General features: G+C 43.5%; 1 protein-coding gene and 1 pseudogene across 1 annotated transcript; both read right to left on the bottom strand.

The window, feature by feature from the left end:
* Window positions 1–214: 214 nt before the first annotated feature.
* Window positions 215–603, bottom strand: LOC117074102 (transcription factor BTF3-like). The gene has a single exon (XM_033195322.1). It carries the CDS (start codon window positions 601–603, stop codon window positions 274–276), a length of 330 nt encoding a protein of 109 aa, XP_033051213.1. The 3' UTR covers window positions 215–273.
* Window positions 604–3,523: 2,920 nt separating this feature from the next.
* LOC117075361 lies at window positions 3,524–4,042 on the bottom strand (annotated as a pseudogene).
* Window positions 4,043–16,308: the final 12,266 nt, after the last annotated feature.

The raw sequence follows: 16,308 nt of genomic DNA, 5'->3' as shown, positions 1-16,308 counted from the left end.
CCTTTCTTTATTTTTCTTCTAGGTGAATAACTTTATTAACCTTTGTTTCAAACTTTGTTCCCAGGCTTCTTCTGCTTAGTTAACTGCAAAGAATGAATTGTGTATAAGCAAAAACTGAAAAGAGTTTCAGTGTCCAAGGGGCTCGGGCTTAAAAATATTAGAGATCTAGATTTTATCAGTTCCATAAACAAAAAATTATTTAAAAGCAGTCATAATATAAAATAGCATCTCCCAGTAACTTCTTCAAGTTTTATCTTCAGAAGTTGATTCAATTCAGTTTGCCTCATTCTTGGAAGCCTCATCCAAATTCTCCACAAGACGTGGAACTTCATCATCATCATCATCCTCCTCCTCTCCAGTACCAAGTGGTGCTTTTCCATCCACAGATTGTTTGGGCAGAGCTTCAGCCAGTCTCCTTAAACTAGTCAGACTGACGGCAGCAAGCTGGTTTAAGACGCTGGGTAGAGTTTCTGTCAGCTGCTTTGTCTCAGCATGGCCTGTAATGGTGAAAGTGTTCACTGCCAGAGATGCCTGAACTTCAGAGTTGTTAAACTGGATCGTTGTTCCTTGGAGTTTTTCCTGGTTCATGATTGTTTCTTTCATCTTGTCAGAGTGGATAAGGGGCTGCGCAGGGAACTAGGGTTGGTGCTCAGGAAGTCTTGGGTGGACCAGCTGAGATTAGGCGCACACACGCGGGGACACAAGATGGCAGCTAAAGCCTTTCTTTTTTTTTTTCTTTCTGTCTCTCTCCTCTCTCTCTTTCCCCGCTCCCTTCCCCTCCTATCCCCTCCCCTTCGCTTCACTTCCCTTTCCTTTCTGTCGCTCTGTTACCCAGGCTAGAGTGCACTGGCATGATCATAGCTTACTACAACCTTGAACTCCCGGGCTCAAGCCATCCTCCCACCTCAGCTGGGACTACAGCCAGCCATGCACCACCATGCCCAGCTGTTTGTAAATTTTTTTTTTTTTAGAAAAGGGGTCTCACTTTGTTACCCAGGCTAGTCTTGAACTCTTGGTCTCTAGTGATCCTCACTCCTCAGCCTCCCAAATCGCTGAGATTATAGGTGTGCTCCACCATGCCAGACTCAGACACTTAATATCTCTAATGAGACTGTATTTTGTGATTTAAAATGCCCATAGAATGATCTAATACCTTAGAGTGAGCAGAAAAATTCTGGAGTCCTCATAATTTTTATCTAATGGCAGGAAAGAGCTTTCCTCATGGAATAAATTTTGAAGGAGCAGTGGGTAACAAAAATAAAGTTGCTTTTTGATCACGTCCCATGAGCAGTGCTGGTCCAACAAATAGATTTGGTAGTTAATGGTGAGCGTCAGGCCTCCTAAGACCAACCTAATCTTCAGGGTTCCTTGCTGTGGGCCTAGTGGGAGCAGAGCCATCTGGGAGGAGTGGGTAAGCCCAACTCATTCTGTGGGAGGGGGTGCTTCAACAGACTTGGATTGAGGTAAAGGCTGAATTTTAAAATGTATCTTTTAATAAGATGATACATTTGCAGACAGAGTAATTGCCCATGTCCAGACTTTATGGGACAGATTCCTACTCCTACTTGGTTTTTGTTGTCATTGTTGTCGTTTTGTTTGTTTTGAGACAGGGTCTCATCTGTTGCCCAGGTTGGAGTACAATGGCACGATCACTGCTCACTGTAGCTTTGACCTCCCCAGGGTTAGGTGATCCTCTTGCCTCAGCCTCCTAAGTAGCTGGGACTACAGGCTTGCACCACCACACTCAGCTAATTTTTGTATTTTTTGTAGAGACAGGATTTTGCCATGTTGTCCAGGCTGGTCTCAAACTCCTGGACTCAAGTGATGTGCTCATCTCAGCCTCCCAAAGTGCTGAGATTATAGGCGTGAGCCACCATACCCAGCCCTCACTCCCATTTGTGATTTGTGCAGAATCTTCTCCCAGCCCCTCACATGACTCATGAAGGGTGAGAATTTTCCCCTAAAGTCTCCTCCAGAAGCCCACACTAGAATCTCCCACACTAACCACATTTCATCGTGTGATGCTTCAGAAGGAATTAGAATGAGTTATAGCCATGCTTGCAGGCAGACAGTGGGTCCAGTTTGGAGAATCTGACCCCAGTGACAAGTCCAGCTCCTTAGGGATTTTTTTTAATTTTTAGTTTTTTGTAGAGATGGGGTCTCACTATTTTGCCCAGGCTGATATCAAACTCCTGGCATCAAATGATCCTCCCACCTTGGCCTCCCAAAGTGCTGGGATTGCAGGCATGAGCCACCATGCCCAGCCCTCCTTAGGGATCTTGATAAAAGATGTTAATGGCAAACTGAATTAAGGTCCAACATGCTTATGTATTCTGCCAGGTTTTCTTGAAGCTCCAGAAGTCTTTGATTCTGTGTCTTCTTGGCTGCAGCACAGTCTAAGAGTCAGAATTTTTGCCATTCTCCAGGCAGTGTAATGTTTGCACTGTGTGTGTGTGTCTGTTCTGTGAGCTGCCACTGCCACCGCTGCAGGCTGCAGCTGGTGTTGACAGTGCAGAAGTGCTGAGTCACTGGCTGTTTAGCGACCCTTACATCACGTTCCATTGTCCTTTCTTCCTTTCTAGGCTTTGAGAGCCCTTTCAGTGTTTTTATTTTGTTTTGTTTTTGCCCAGGGCCTCTCCCTGGTAGGAAATCAGGGTGTGAAAACTGAGAGGGTGCTGGGGCTCCCGAACAAAGCTGCACAGAAGGACAATGGGTCCCTGCAGGCTGCTGAGGACACCCAGCAACCCAAATTCACGTGCTGGAGGCACACGAGGGCCCTGGGCCAGCCCCAGCGGGGCCCCGAGCCCCAGGGTGGGCTCTGACTCACATTTTTCTGCAACTCTCCCTGCTGTGCTGGTTTCAACTGGAGCTGAGGAGTTTAACAATCTCTTTATATGTTCTGAATCCAACGTTCTTTGTGCCCATTTTAGCACAAGTGTAACAGGTGGTGCTAATTATCAGTGTGACATAAATTCTTGGAGAGGTAGCCTCTGGAGAGGGCTATACAGATTTTTTTAAATGACTATTTAGATCCAACAAGTTTGTCACTTTATTACAGTTGTTTTGTTATCAAAAAAATACCAAAAAATATTATGGAAACCTTGGGGAAAAAACAAAACGTCATAAAGAATGAAGTAAAGGTTATTCGTATTCCACTACCCAGAGATGATCACATTTTGATATATAATCTTCTAATATTTTTTCTAAATATAGATTGATATGCACGTGCAGTTTACATAATTGGGCCCACATTGCGCATTTTATTTAAACTGAGAAATATGCTGTGAATACACTCTTACGTCATTTAGCCATATTCTAGAAGTGCTGCAAATTAATGCAGTATGAGCAGAGAGATAAGATATATCTTGGATTGTTTTATTTGCTGTCAGTTCATTTCTATTTGCAAGATCTTTCTCTCGCCAGAATAGCCTCATTTACAAGTCCTGTCCCTTCCTGTCCCTTCTTCCCACCCCTGCAAGGTAGCTAAAGCATTTTCTCAGGTAACCATCTCACACTCTCCTGCTTTTTTTTTTTTTTTTTTTTTTTTTGGTATATAAACTGTTTATTAACAGACAAGGCCTACAGACTTATTCATTCTTGGACACACCCACAGTACAGCCATGGCAGCCAGTGGTCTTGCTGTGCTGGCCTCAGACATGAAGGCCCCAGAAGTGGCACAGCCCTCTATGGGCCTGAATCTTCTTCAGTCACTCCAGCTCTTCACAGAGCTTGTCATCTGTTGGCTAGGATCTGCCTATATTTTCCAACCTTTACATACTTCTGTCTGTTTAGGAACCAGTCTGGGATCTTGTACTGGCATGGATTCTGCATAATGGTGATCACATGTTCCGCCTCATCCTCAGTGAGTTCTCCCGCCCTCTTGGTGAGGTCAGTGTCTGCTTTCCCCAACACCGTTTGAGCATGTCTTCAACCCACAGCCTTAATGGCAGTGATGGCAAAGGTTTTTTTTCTGCCGCCCACCGATGCTGGTGTTGAGTACTCGCAAAATATGCTGGAACTCTTCAGGGATCACTAGAGACATGATGGCCGCAGAGGCAGCAGTGTGTAGGCCTCCTGTGGAGGAATATTTTATTTTATTTTATTTTATTTTTTTTTTTGAGACAGAGTCTCGCTGTTGCCCAGGCTGGAGTACAGTGGCTGGATCTCAGCTCAATGCAAGCTCCGCCTCCCGGGTTTACGCCATTCTCCTGCCTCAGCCTCCCGAGCAGCTGGGACTACAGGCGCCCGCCACCACGCCCAGCTAGTTTTTGTATTTTTTAGTAGAGACGGGGTTTCACCGTGTTAGCCAGGATGGCCTCGATCTCCTGACCTCGTGATCCACCCGTCTCGGCCTCCCAAAGTGCTGGGATTACAGGCTTGAGCCACCGCACCCGGCCCGGAAAATTTTAAAAATGCTTTCTAGGAAGGCCTAGGACCAGCTAAGATCTATCTGGCTCAGTAGTTCTCAATCTTGAGCTCACATCAGAATCTCCTGGAAGGCTTGTCAAAGGAGATTGCTGGGCTTCACCCCTGGAGTTTCAGTAAGGCTGGGGTGGTAGACAAGTTCCCAGGCAAATGTTGCTCATGCTGGTTCACTACTGAGAACCACTGATTTGGGGGAATGGATGAACAATTTGTTTCCTCCAAGCCCTCTCCCAGTGTTCCTTGGCTACTTGTCTTTTTCCCTTAGAGCATTTATTTTGTCTCCAAATTCTTTGCTTATAACCACTCCCTATGCTGTCTTCTTGTGGGGTCACTCATGCATACAAAGGACAGAAATATTTTCTTAATGGAGGGCTGGAATCCAAAGGGTTCAAGGAGTCCCCCAGTACCCGTGAGAGTAGAAGCCAGTGTGATTTGTCCTTCCCTGTCACTGCGGCAGTCTCCTGAAGAGCTGGCTCAAAAGGAAATGCACAGATGCCCAGACTATTTGTTAAAGGAAATGACACATTATCCTCTTCCCAACATCTGGTCATTCCTGAAAGACAGTCAAGCCCCGATAATACTGTTGACTCACTAGAAGCCTGTGTCTTCTTTCCCGAGGGAGGTGGAGACAAACCAAGGAGGATAGAATCTATTTTTGTGTTGGCCCAAGGGGACGCCTTGGGGAGGGGGCGAAGGGTCACCCACATTGCTGTTCTGTTCTGGGAGCCAGGAATGCATACTTCCTTCCTGTCCAGCCCTGAGCAACAGTCTCTTTCTTAAGCCTCAGATCTTCCACAGAGAGCTGAAAGATTTTTAAATGCCATGGTGGGCTGGAATGGCTGGACACCAGTGTAAATGGACTGATGAAATGGGAAGAGGAGATTTGGCAGGACGCAGGGTGTTGAGGTTGCAGCAAAGGCAAGAGAGCTGTGTTGGGTTGAGTGACTGTCATACTGTGCAGTCCAGGCTCAGAAGGACTCTGGCTGCATCTGGCTGCCTCTTGATTAGGAAATGTATGTATTTGCTTTCATCTCTAAGGCATCTTCTAGGGGCTAAATATGGAGAAAGAATAAGAGGGGTGTGAGTAGGGTGTCTGGTTAATTAACCTGGAGGACTTGCCCAGGTTGACTTTGCACAGGTAAGGGGAAGTAATACCCTGAAATCCACCTGGAGATCCAAGGGGACCCCCCTCCAGCCTCTCAACCAGTGGAGTAAGTGAAGCTGAGTTCTGAGAGAAGGAAGTTTTGTTCTCATTAAACTAATAGAGGGCCTCCTGGACTAGGGAGGGGATGGGGAGAGGTGGGGAGGGCACCTTTGCCTTTGGATCTAAGGGCATTTATTGTGCCAGGCCTTTGTTTTGTTCCAGCCAGGGCACTCTGGCAAAGGCATCCTGGGAATTTGGCCTGCAAACAGAAAGGGCATTTCTTTGTGTGGGTTTCCTGTTTAGGTCTGCGTAGAAACCCAAAGGATCGCTTGGCCTCATAAATCCTCTAGACATTACTGGTGTAGATGCTCTGGCCGGATGCCATGGGAAAATCGCACAGAAATAGAAGAAAGGAGGAAGGCACATTTACTCTCAGGATGCTGGGTGGGTTTCAGGCTCCCCGTCTTCAGATCTATAAACACAGGAGGCTGGGCTAGAGGGGATGATCATTCAGGTCCCCTCCAGCTTTGACAATCTCAGGTTCCATTGCCCTCTCAAGGGTCACTGGGAGCTGGCACTGTGCAGCTCAGGCATGGGAGTCAGCTGAGCAGCTCACCAAACAGAAGCACAAAGAAAATTTCAACCCCAAAATTAGAAAGTTGCCCTGGAATATCCTTTAGGCTCCTTCTCAGAAAGGAGGTGCTTTTGAACTCTGGTATTTCCCAGACTTTCCTAGATGCTTAGCATATTCCAAAAATCACAGCTGCTAGGTCAGGAGCATTGTGGAGTCTCGTGGAAGGGTTTTGGCACAAAGCAAGTTTGCAGAGCCGGCGGTGAATTTGGTGTTTATTAGGAGACATCACTCATTTCAGCTTTCTTTTTTTAATTCCTGTTTCCCTCAATTTCTGTATATGTGAAATTGCAGTTTGGCATTCACACTTCTGGTTTAATGGAAGAGGCCATGTTTTTTTTTCTTAATCTGTGGCTGAAGTCAGTTGGGAAAGTCATGGGGCAAAAATGGGATTTCTTATGGAGATTTTCTGTGTCAACCCAAGCTTTGTTGCAGTAAGAACATGCTCATCATCTTCAACAATGTCTCTTGTGTTACCTTATTTTCTCATTTATCCTTATTTGCATCATTTAGAAAAAGTGTTATATAGAACCACCTTTTTTGGGAGGCAAATAATAAAAGGATATTGAGTAACATTAAATTAATTGCCTGTAGTCGGACAATATAGCGTTCTAGTAAATTAATTGGATTTTTTACTTAAGCAGGGATAGATGCACTTATGCAGCAACATTTCTCAAGACAAGATCGCCCCCTTAGAATTCAGCATGGTTCTGTCCTCAGTTCTCTTGGGTGCGAATTGTGGCATTTGTCTCTGAACCTCATACCCTCAAATATGTTCTTACAGACAAACACATCCGCAAAGGAAAATCACTTCCAAGGTTCCATTCTGTTATTTCTTTTCCAAATTTTGCTTTTATGTGTCTGAAATACGTTCTTTTCTTCCCACCAACTCTGAGCTGTTTCTTCAATAATGAAATGGGTGGAAGAAGAAGAAACATGATAGGAAGTTCTAAGCTTTCTGGATCAGTGCTCCTTAGAACACTAATCCTGAGAAATATGCTTTAAAAGGGAGTCCTGTGGTCACACAGGGGTTGGGAAATGCATGTTTGCACTCTGCTGTGTTAAAAGCTCTGAAAATTCGTGCAATAAAGAAACGTGTTTGACTTTAGCTCAGCATTTCCTGAACTTACTTGATCAAGAAAATATCTTTTTATATTATATGTATAGCAGATACTAACAAATGGAGGAATAAGTGTTCTATGTGACACTTTGAGAAATGCTCCCTGTTGGAAAATAGAGTTAACTGTCTTATATTTAGTACTGGGGAAAATATATGTATTTGTATTATAACATAGTATATGAATATTTATAATATATATGTTGTATATTATATGAATATATTATAGTATATGTTATATAACAAATATAAATATATTTATAGTGATAATAATATAAATATTACATATAATATATTATATAAGTTTATAATTTATATTTATATTATAATATTAACATAATTATAATATTAAATATATATATAATTCTATATTACATTACATATAATTATGTATTATATGTTATATAATATAAATATAATGTGTATAATTATAATTTTATTTTATTTTTTTTTTTATGTTTTTTGAGATGGAGTCTTGTTCTGTCACCCAGGCTGGAGTGCACTGGCAGGATCTCTGCTCACTGCAACCTCCACCTCTGGGATTCAGGCAATCCTCCTGCCTCAGCCTCCTGAGTAGCTGGGACTACAGGTTCCTGCCACCACACCCAGCTAATTTTTTTGTGTTTTTAGTAGAGACGGGGTTTCACCATGCTGCCCAGGCTGGTCTCAAACTCCTGACCTTAAGTGACCTGCCTGCCTCAGCCTCCCAAAATGCTGGGATTACAGGGGTGAGCAACCATGCCCAGCCTATAATCATAATTTATATTTACATTTATAATTTACATTCATAATATTTATATCTCAATATTTGTATTATATATAAAGTGGAGGAATATATACAACATATGATAAACATTCCCATTACATTTTCATATATACATACTTTATATGTGATATGGTTTGGATCTGTGTCCCCACCCAAATCTCATGTTCAGTTGTAATCCCCCATGTGGGACGTGGACCTGGTGGGAAGTGTTTAAATCATGGGGGCAGATTTCTCATGAATGATTTAGTACCGCCCCCTTGGTACTGTCCTTGCAATAGTGAGTGACTTCTTTATGAGATCTTGTCATTTAAAGGTGTGTAGCACCTCCTCCCTCTCTCTCTTACGCCTGCTCTGGCCATGTGAAGGGCCTACTTCCTCTTCATCTTCTGCCGTGATTGTAAGTTTCCTGAAGCCACTCCAGAAATCAAGCAGATGCCAACATCACGCTTCCTTTACAGCCTGCAGAATTGTGGCTAATTAAACCTTCTCTTCTTTATAAATTACTCAATCTCAGATATTTCTTTACAGCAATGCCAGAACAGCCTAACACAATGTATATATACTGTATGTGTGTGCATATCAATAATGTACTAGAAATTTTGCTGCTCTTTTCAGAATTTTCAGGATGAACATAGCTATGAAAAGATCTTTATACAAAAAACATTAGAAACACATCACCATTTCAATTGTGGCTATCATTGTTTGGTAGATGACAGGTGAGTCTTTTTTTCTTTCTATGTTTGTTTCCCACAGATCTTCCACAATGAACGTGAATTATTTCTATATTAGATGCAAGAAACAAAATAAATTTTAATTTTTAAAAAGAGTCCATGCACAAGGTTCCTTTCATTTGGTCTTCATGCAGAGAAGCCATCCGATGCATCCTCCTGCTTCCTAGTCATTTATCTGAGCTTGCTTGTGATTCTGTGGCACACATCTACTGAGGTCCTGCATGGCTGTTTCTGGAGCACACGCAGCTTCTTCAGTTTTAACAGAAAGTAAAGCAATTACCACATAGTGGGAGGATCAGTAAGAGTGCAGGAAATGGCCTCATCAAGTCCACCAAACTCAGTTGTTCCTGGATTGTGTGTTCAAGAAGAAACAGATGGTCTATCAGCCAGAATTCTTGGTTGCCACCAATGGAAATCTCAGTTGGAAAGTGGATTTATTGGAAATGTATCATATGGTTCAAGGAATCAGTGCAAGGCTGGAGAACCAGGTGATGAAATTGGATAAAAATCTAGGGAGGCCTCATGACCCAGCACTGTGGGAGGCCAAGGCAGAAGGGTCATTTGAGCTCACGAGTTCAAGACCAGCCTGGCAACATGGAGAGTCCTCATCAATAAAAAAAAATGAAAAATTGGCCCAGCATGATGGTGTGTGCCTGTCATCCCAGTTACTTAGGTGGCTGAGGCGGGAGGATCATTTAAGCCCCGGGTCGAGGCTGTAGTGAGCTATGACCACACCGCTGCACTCCAGCCCGGGTGACAAAGCAAGACTGCTTAAAAAAAAATCAAGGGTGGCAAGGCACAGAGATAGTCTACTTGGCATGTTGCCATTGGTGTTCTCAATGCTGAGCACTTGTCATCATGCTGCTGGGCTCTGGCACCCCTGAACACTCATTGCTGCGCTGCTGCACACGCAACTCCAGCACAGCCATTGCCAAAACCTTCTGCCTCCCCACAGGCTTCCTGTCCTACTGGGGCCACTGATCAGCTGAACCCAGGGTAATATGCTGGTTCCCTAGCTGCTGGGGCAAAGAGAGAAACTCTCTGCCCTCTTTGGCTTCTGAAGTAGGAAATAGAGTCCTGCCTCCCTTCTTTTGGATGCTTCTTTCCAAAGGGAAAGGATGTTTAAAGGCTTGGTAGCCAGAATGACCAATAAGCATAACATTTAGGTATTCTGTAAAGGGGCTGCTAGGATCTCGGAGGGGCAGAGGAAAAAGCAGCCAATCATGCTCAGAAGTGATCTCTTCTCCCCAGAGCAACATGCAGCATGGTTTTCTTTCTACTGGGAATCCCGAGATGGGAAATATTCTGCCAGATTTCTTGATCAGTTGGTTGAAAGTCTGCCCCTCGGAAGAACTGACCACTCTGTATAAAAACTGCACTAAATAACAAAATAAGAATGACCATTTTTTAAAGGACCTGGGGGCCAAGGAGTGATGCCCACCTGGCTGAAAGGGCTGGGGTTTCTCACTCGCTCTGTCAGCCACACAGATTGTCTGTTGGACACTGACCAGGGGAAGTGAAGGGGAAACAGAGCACTTGACGGATTGTTTTTTTTCTCTGAAGAACTTTACACTTTAGGGAAGCAGATTAGATAGATTGATATTATCTTAGAGAAGGGCCCTATAAGTGCAGGGAATGAGAAAGGAGTGAAAAATGTAAACATGGATTTTTTATTGACTTCCTTATTCGGGAACATCTCTTTCTGCTTGCAAATGTCCAAATGTTGGGGCTGAGTCCAGAGACTAAAAGATGAAATCCAAGGAGAGAGTCAGGGTGGCTGTGGCTGCTGTTGGATTCTTAGACACCAGACACGGACCCTAATCTGGACTGTGTAGGAGAAAACTAGTGGGGTTAACTACTTCAGAGTGTGGAGTCTTTCAGGTAGAACTGGAAATCAATGATTAAGAAATGAGAGGCCAGGCGCAGTGGCTCAAGCCTGTAATCCTAGCACCTTGGGAGGCCAAGGCAGATGGAAAATTTGAGGTCAGGAGTTCAAGACCAGCCTGACCAATATGGTGAAACCCCATCTCTACTAAAAATACAAAAAAATTAGCCAGGCATGGTGGTGGGTGCCTGTAATCCCAGCTACTTGGGAGGCTGAAACAGGAGACTCACTTGAACCCAGAGGTTTCATAGTGAAGGTTGCAGTGAACTGAGATCACGCCCTTGCATTCCAGCCTGGGCAACAGAGTGAGACTCCTTCTTAAACAAAAAAGAGCAGTAGAACTAATATGGATCTGCTCACCTCAGAATAAGTGAGGTAGAATTTGAGAATCCCACAAAGTTGACCTTATGTAATTTTTGTATTATTATAATTTTCTACAGTGAGTGGCTTCTTGGTTGTCAGGAAATCTGCACAGCTTTTTCATCATTGACTGGGGCCTTTTGAGGACTGTCTATACCATAGTCCCCACTTATTGATGGTTTCACTTTCCACAGTTACAGTTACCTCTGGTCTACTGCAGTCCAAAAATATTAAATGGCAGAGCATGGTGCCTCACACCTATAATCCCAGCACTTTGAGAGGTAGAGGCAGGAGCATTGCTTGAGCTCAGGAGTTCAAGACCAGCCTAGGCAATATAGTGAGACCCTGTCTCTACAAATAAAAATTAAAAATAGCCAGTTGTGGTGGTGTGTGCTTATAGTCTCAGCTACTCAGGAGGCTGAGGCAAGAGAAGCACTTGAGCCTGGGAGTTCAAGGCTGCAGTGACCCGTGATCACACCACTGCACTCCAGCCTGGACAACAGAGCAAGACCGTATCTCAACAAACAAACAAAAATCCCAAAAAGATTAAATGGAAAACTCTAGAAACGAGCAATTCATAAGTTTTAAATTTGTGCTGTTCTGAGTAGCATGACGAAATCTCAGGCTGTCCTACTCCATTCCTGCCCAGGATGCGAATCCTACCTTTTTATCTACATGAAATAATTTAGCCATCTTGGTTATCAGATCAAAAAACCATAGTATATGTGAGGCTTGATTCTATCTGTGGCTTTGGGCATCCACTGGCAGTCTTGGAATGTATCCCTTTCAGATAAGTGGGGGACTACTGCATATTTTTAGAGAAGGGGTTTCCAAGCTTGGGTACTTCAGTTGGACGAGGATCAGGAATATGCCTCCCAGAAATGCAACCAAGACAACAAACCAAGCACGAGTCTTTGGCATAATGTATTGTAGAATACATTCTTACACGGTGGATCGTATTCTTCCTGGGAATACATGCTAGAAAGAGAAGAGCAAATCTTTAGGAACATGAGAATGTGCTACACCTTAGTGCAGCTGTGTGCAAATACTCAGTCACCCGGAACTGAATCTCAACTAGAACCAAATTTCACTGATATAGACAAAGTTTAATGATCAGTGTGCAAGAACATCTGAGTCACGATGAAGGAAGAAATTATTAAGGACTCATAGGATCTCTTGAACTTGGAAGCCTATCCATTCCTAGGAAATTTGAGACAAACCACATGGTGTCTCTCCTGTAACCCCAGCATTTTTCCAGGAAAATCTTTGAAGGAAAAAGGTCACAAAAAGGTAGACCGAGGGAATAGAGTGAAGACAGAGAGACAAGGTGGAGGGGATATTCCATTTTTCTCTTCATTGTAGAGGCTGTTGATTGGAACAGGAGGTAGGAAGTGACTGGAATTTCTAGTATCCAATATAGAGATAGTGCATTTCACCTTTGGCTGGGTCCCAGGGTGAATAGACAGTGAAAGGGAAGCATAAGCCCTTACGAAAGAGCCTGATACAGCAAAACTGCTATAGGCCAGGGAGGTTGGAGGCAGACAGGGCTGGAGCTCTGTGAGACACTTCAGGTCTCAGGCCTGGGTCCAAGAGATGAGTTTGGACACAGAATGAACATCTTTGTTGTCAGTTATATTAAAACATGGTGTCTGGCTGGGCGCAGTGCTGCATGCCTATAGCCCGAGCTACTTGGGAGGCTGAGGTGGGAGGATTGCTTGAGCCTGGGAGTTTGAATCTAGCCTAGGCAACAAAGTAAGATCCTGTCTTTAAAAAAAAAAAAAAAAAAAAGATGGTGTCTATAACCAGATGACTGTGTTTAATCCTAGCTCTACACCTCTTACTAGTGGTAGGACTTTGGAGAAATTACCTAACCTTTCTGTGCCTCTGTTTATCATTTGTAAAGGGCGATAAGGATATGACCTGCCTCATAAAGTTTTCATGAATGTTAAATACATTAATTCATGTAAAGTGCTTAGCACATAATAAGTGTAACCAAGTAACTGTTCAATAAGCATTAGGTTTCAATGTTATTATAGGTGGTTAGAATATGCCAGAACAAGGGTAACATTTTTCACCTACAAGGCTTGCGTGGGACATCCAGGTAAACTTTCATTCAGATTAAGCTCAGAAAATGCCATGGCCATTGCTTTTATCTGACTGAAGTTGATGAAGTATCACTGTGGTGGAAATATTTAACTTACATCTATAATATTAACAGATTGCTGGTGTTAAAATCTTACTAGTGGCAAATGCTTTGTTTCACTGAAGCATTTCCTAACCAGTGGCACATGGTTGAAATGTGGCCATCCTGGGTCTTAGTTTTAAGAGCCTTGAGGCAGGGCATGGTGGCTCATGCCTGTAATCCCAGTGCTTTGGGAGGCTGAGGAGAGAAGATTGCTTGAGACCAGAAGTTTGAGGCTACAAAGAGCCATGATCATGCCACTGTGCTCCAGCCTGGGTGACAAAGCGAGACCCCATCTCAAAAAAAAAAAAAAAGATTCCTTGCAAATGAGTCCTCAGAAATGAGGGGACTGTAGTGTCTTGCAACATTTCTCACACAGGTGTGTCAGTCACTGGGATTTGGGGACAACTTGAGCATTTTAAAATGTATGTTTTCAGGTCTGGTGTGGTGGCTCATGCTTACAAGTCCCAGCACTTTGGGAGGCTGAGGTGGGAGGATTCCTTGATCCCAGGAGTTTGAGACCAGCCTGGGCAACACAGTGGACCCTGTCTCTACAGGAATTTGTTTTAAAAAATTAGCTGGGCATAGTGGTGTGCTCCTGCAGTCCCAGCTACTCAAGAGGCTGAGGCAGGAGGATCGCTTGAGCCCAGGAGTTCAAGGCTGCAGTGAGCTATGATGGTGCCACTGCACTCTACCCTGGGTGACAGAGCAAGACTCTGTCTCATAAAAAATAAAGAACTAAATAAGTAAAATTTATGCTTTTATAGACTAAAACATGGTTCCTTAAATTAGTTTTTTTTCTCAAACTGCGGCTTGTAGATTTTTTTTTTTTCCTTTATGAGGTGCTGGTGCATTCCTGAAATTTGAGGAATGTTGATATAACAGAAGGGACATGGGCTTTGGAATCAGACGATCCATATTCAAATTCTGCCTCTTCTCTGGACTCCCTGGGAGAACCTGGGTGAGTCACTCGGCCCCACTGAGCCTCGCCTTTGTCATTTGGAAAATGGTGATAATAGCTACGTACAATCTTGCTATAAAGAATGTATGCAATGAGATACCATCTCACACCAGTTAGAACGGCGATCATTAAAAAGTCAGGAAACAACAGGTGCTGGAGAGGATGTGGAGAAATAGGAACACTTTTACACTGTTGGTGGGATTGTAAACTAGTTCAACCATTATGGAAAACAGTATGGCAATTCCTCAAGGATCTAGAACTAGATGTACCATATGACCCAGCCATCCCACTACTGGGTATATACCCAAAGGATTATAAATACTCTACTACAAAGACACATGCACACGTATGTTTATTGCAGCACTATTCACAATAGCAAAGACTTGGAATCAACCCAAATGTCCATCTGTGACAGACTGGATTAAGAAAATGTGGCACATATACACCATGGAATACTATGCAGCCATAAAAAAGGATGAGTTTGCATCCTTTGTAGGGACATGGATGCAGCTGGAAACCATCATTCTTAGCAAACTATCACAAGAACAGAAAACCAAACACCGCATGTTCTCTCATAGGTGGGAACTGAACAATGAGATCACTTGGACTCGGGAAGGGGAACATCACACACTGGGGCCTATCATGGGGAGGGGGGAGGGGGGAGGGATTGCATTGGGGAGTTATACATGATATAAATGATGAATTGATGGGTGCTGACGAGTTGATGGGTGCAGCACACCAACATGGCACAAGTATACATATGTAACAAACCTGCACGTTATGCACATGTACCCTAGAACTTAAAGTATAATAAAAATAAAGAAAGAAAGAAAGAAAGAAAAAAAAAGAGTGTATGCAAATGTAGGGGCTCAGCAAAAGTTACCTCCCATCCTCTCATCCATTTTCTTCTCCTCTAAAGAAAGAGGAGAGGAATTACTCTGCTGTCTTGAATGAAAGCAAAGAGAAACTCAACTGAGATATTCAACAGGTTAGTACTGGAGACTCGATGATTCAGACAGAGATGTTGTGGTAGGCTGAATAACACCCCCTCAACTCCTAAAGATGTTCACGTCCTTATCACTGGAACCTGTGAATGTTATATGGCAAAAAAAGAATGTTGCAGGTATGAGTAAATTATAGATCTTTCAACAGAGGGATTACCGGTGAGTCCTAAATAAGAGGGAGGAAGAGGAAGATTCCACACAGAGAGAAGAGTAGAAGGCAATGTGGTCACGGACTCAGAGACTGGAGTGATGTGGCCACAGGCCGAAGAAAGAAGCAGCCACCAGAAGCTGGGAGAAAAGGAAAAGAGCAAATTCTCCCCTAGAGCCTTGGGAGGGGCTCAGCCCTTCCAGCACCTTGATTTAAGCTCCGTGAAACTGACTTCAGGCTTCTGGCCTCCAGAACCATGAAAGAATATATTTGTTTTAGGTCTCCACATTTATGGCAACGTTTTACAGCAGCCATAGGAAACTAATACCGATGGTTGCTCATGACTGCAAAAAAGTAATGTTAAGATGGGATGGAAATGATTGTGCTCAGTGGCAGAAATTTAAGAACTCTCGAGCAAACATTTTGATTCTGTTGTCTAGTCCTTGGCTCCTAGGCCGACAGGTGTGAAGAAGAGAAAATCCTTTCTAATAGTATAGAGCTTTCACACTGTGGCTTGAAACCTTCAGTGGGCTGTGATTGACGTTTTGTTTGTTTGTTTTTTAAGTGAACTAGAATAGAATAAAAAGCCTGACACTCTATGCTGTTGTCTTCATAAACCAAGGGCTTGCCCACTCTTTCCTATGTGAAGCCGTTGCACATGGTCTTCCCTGCACTCGCCTTCCTCCTCTTACCACTCTTAGTTAGGTGGCGGCTAACGTGCTCCCATGGCATCTTGTGCTTTCGTTATTATGGTCTTTATCACCTTGTAGTACATTATTAGCCATTCATTCAGCAAGTGTGCTTCTGGTCCTACTGTGTCTCAGGCACTTTACTGGGTGCTGGTCCTTTCCAAGTGTCTTCTCCTTGGACAGCCATTTCCCTAGGGAATAAGGTTTTTGTTGTTGGGTTGTTTGTTTGTTTGTTTGTTTTCTGAGATGGGGTCTCGTTCTGTCG

Source organism: Trachypithecus francoisi, unplaced genomic scaffold (assembly GCF_009764315.1).
Source record: "Trachypithecus francoisi isolate TF-2019V2 unplaced genomic scaffold, Tfra_2.0 Lachesis_group5, whole genome shotgun sequence".
In the NCBI taxonomy this organism is placed as follows: domain Eukaryota; kingdom Metazoa; phylum Chordata; class Mammalia; order Primates; family Cercopithecidae; genus Trachypithecus; species Trachypithecus francoisi.
This window is presented reverse-complemented; position numbering and strand designations above follow the sequence as displayed.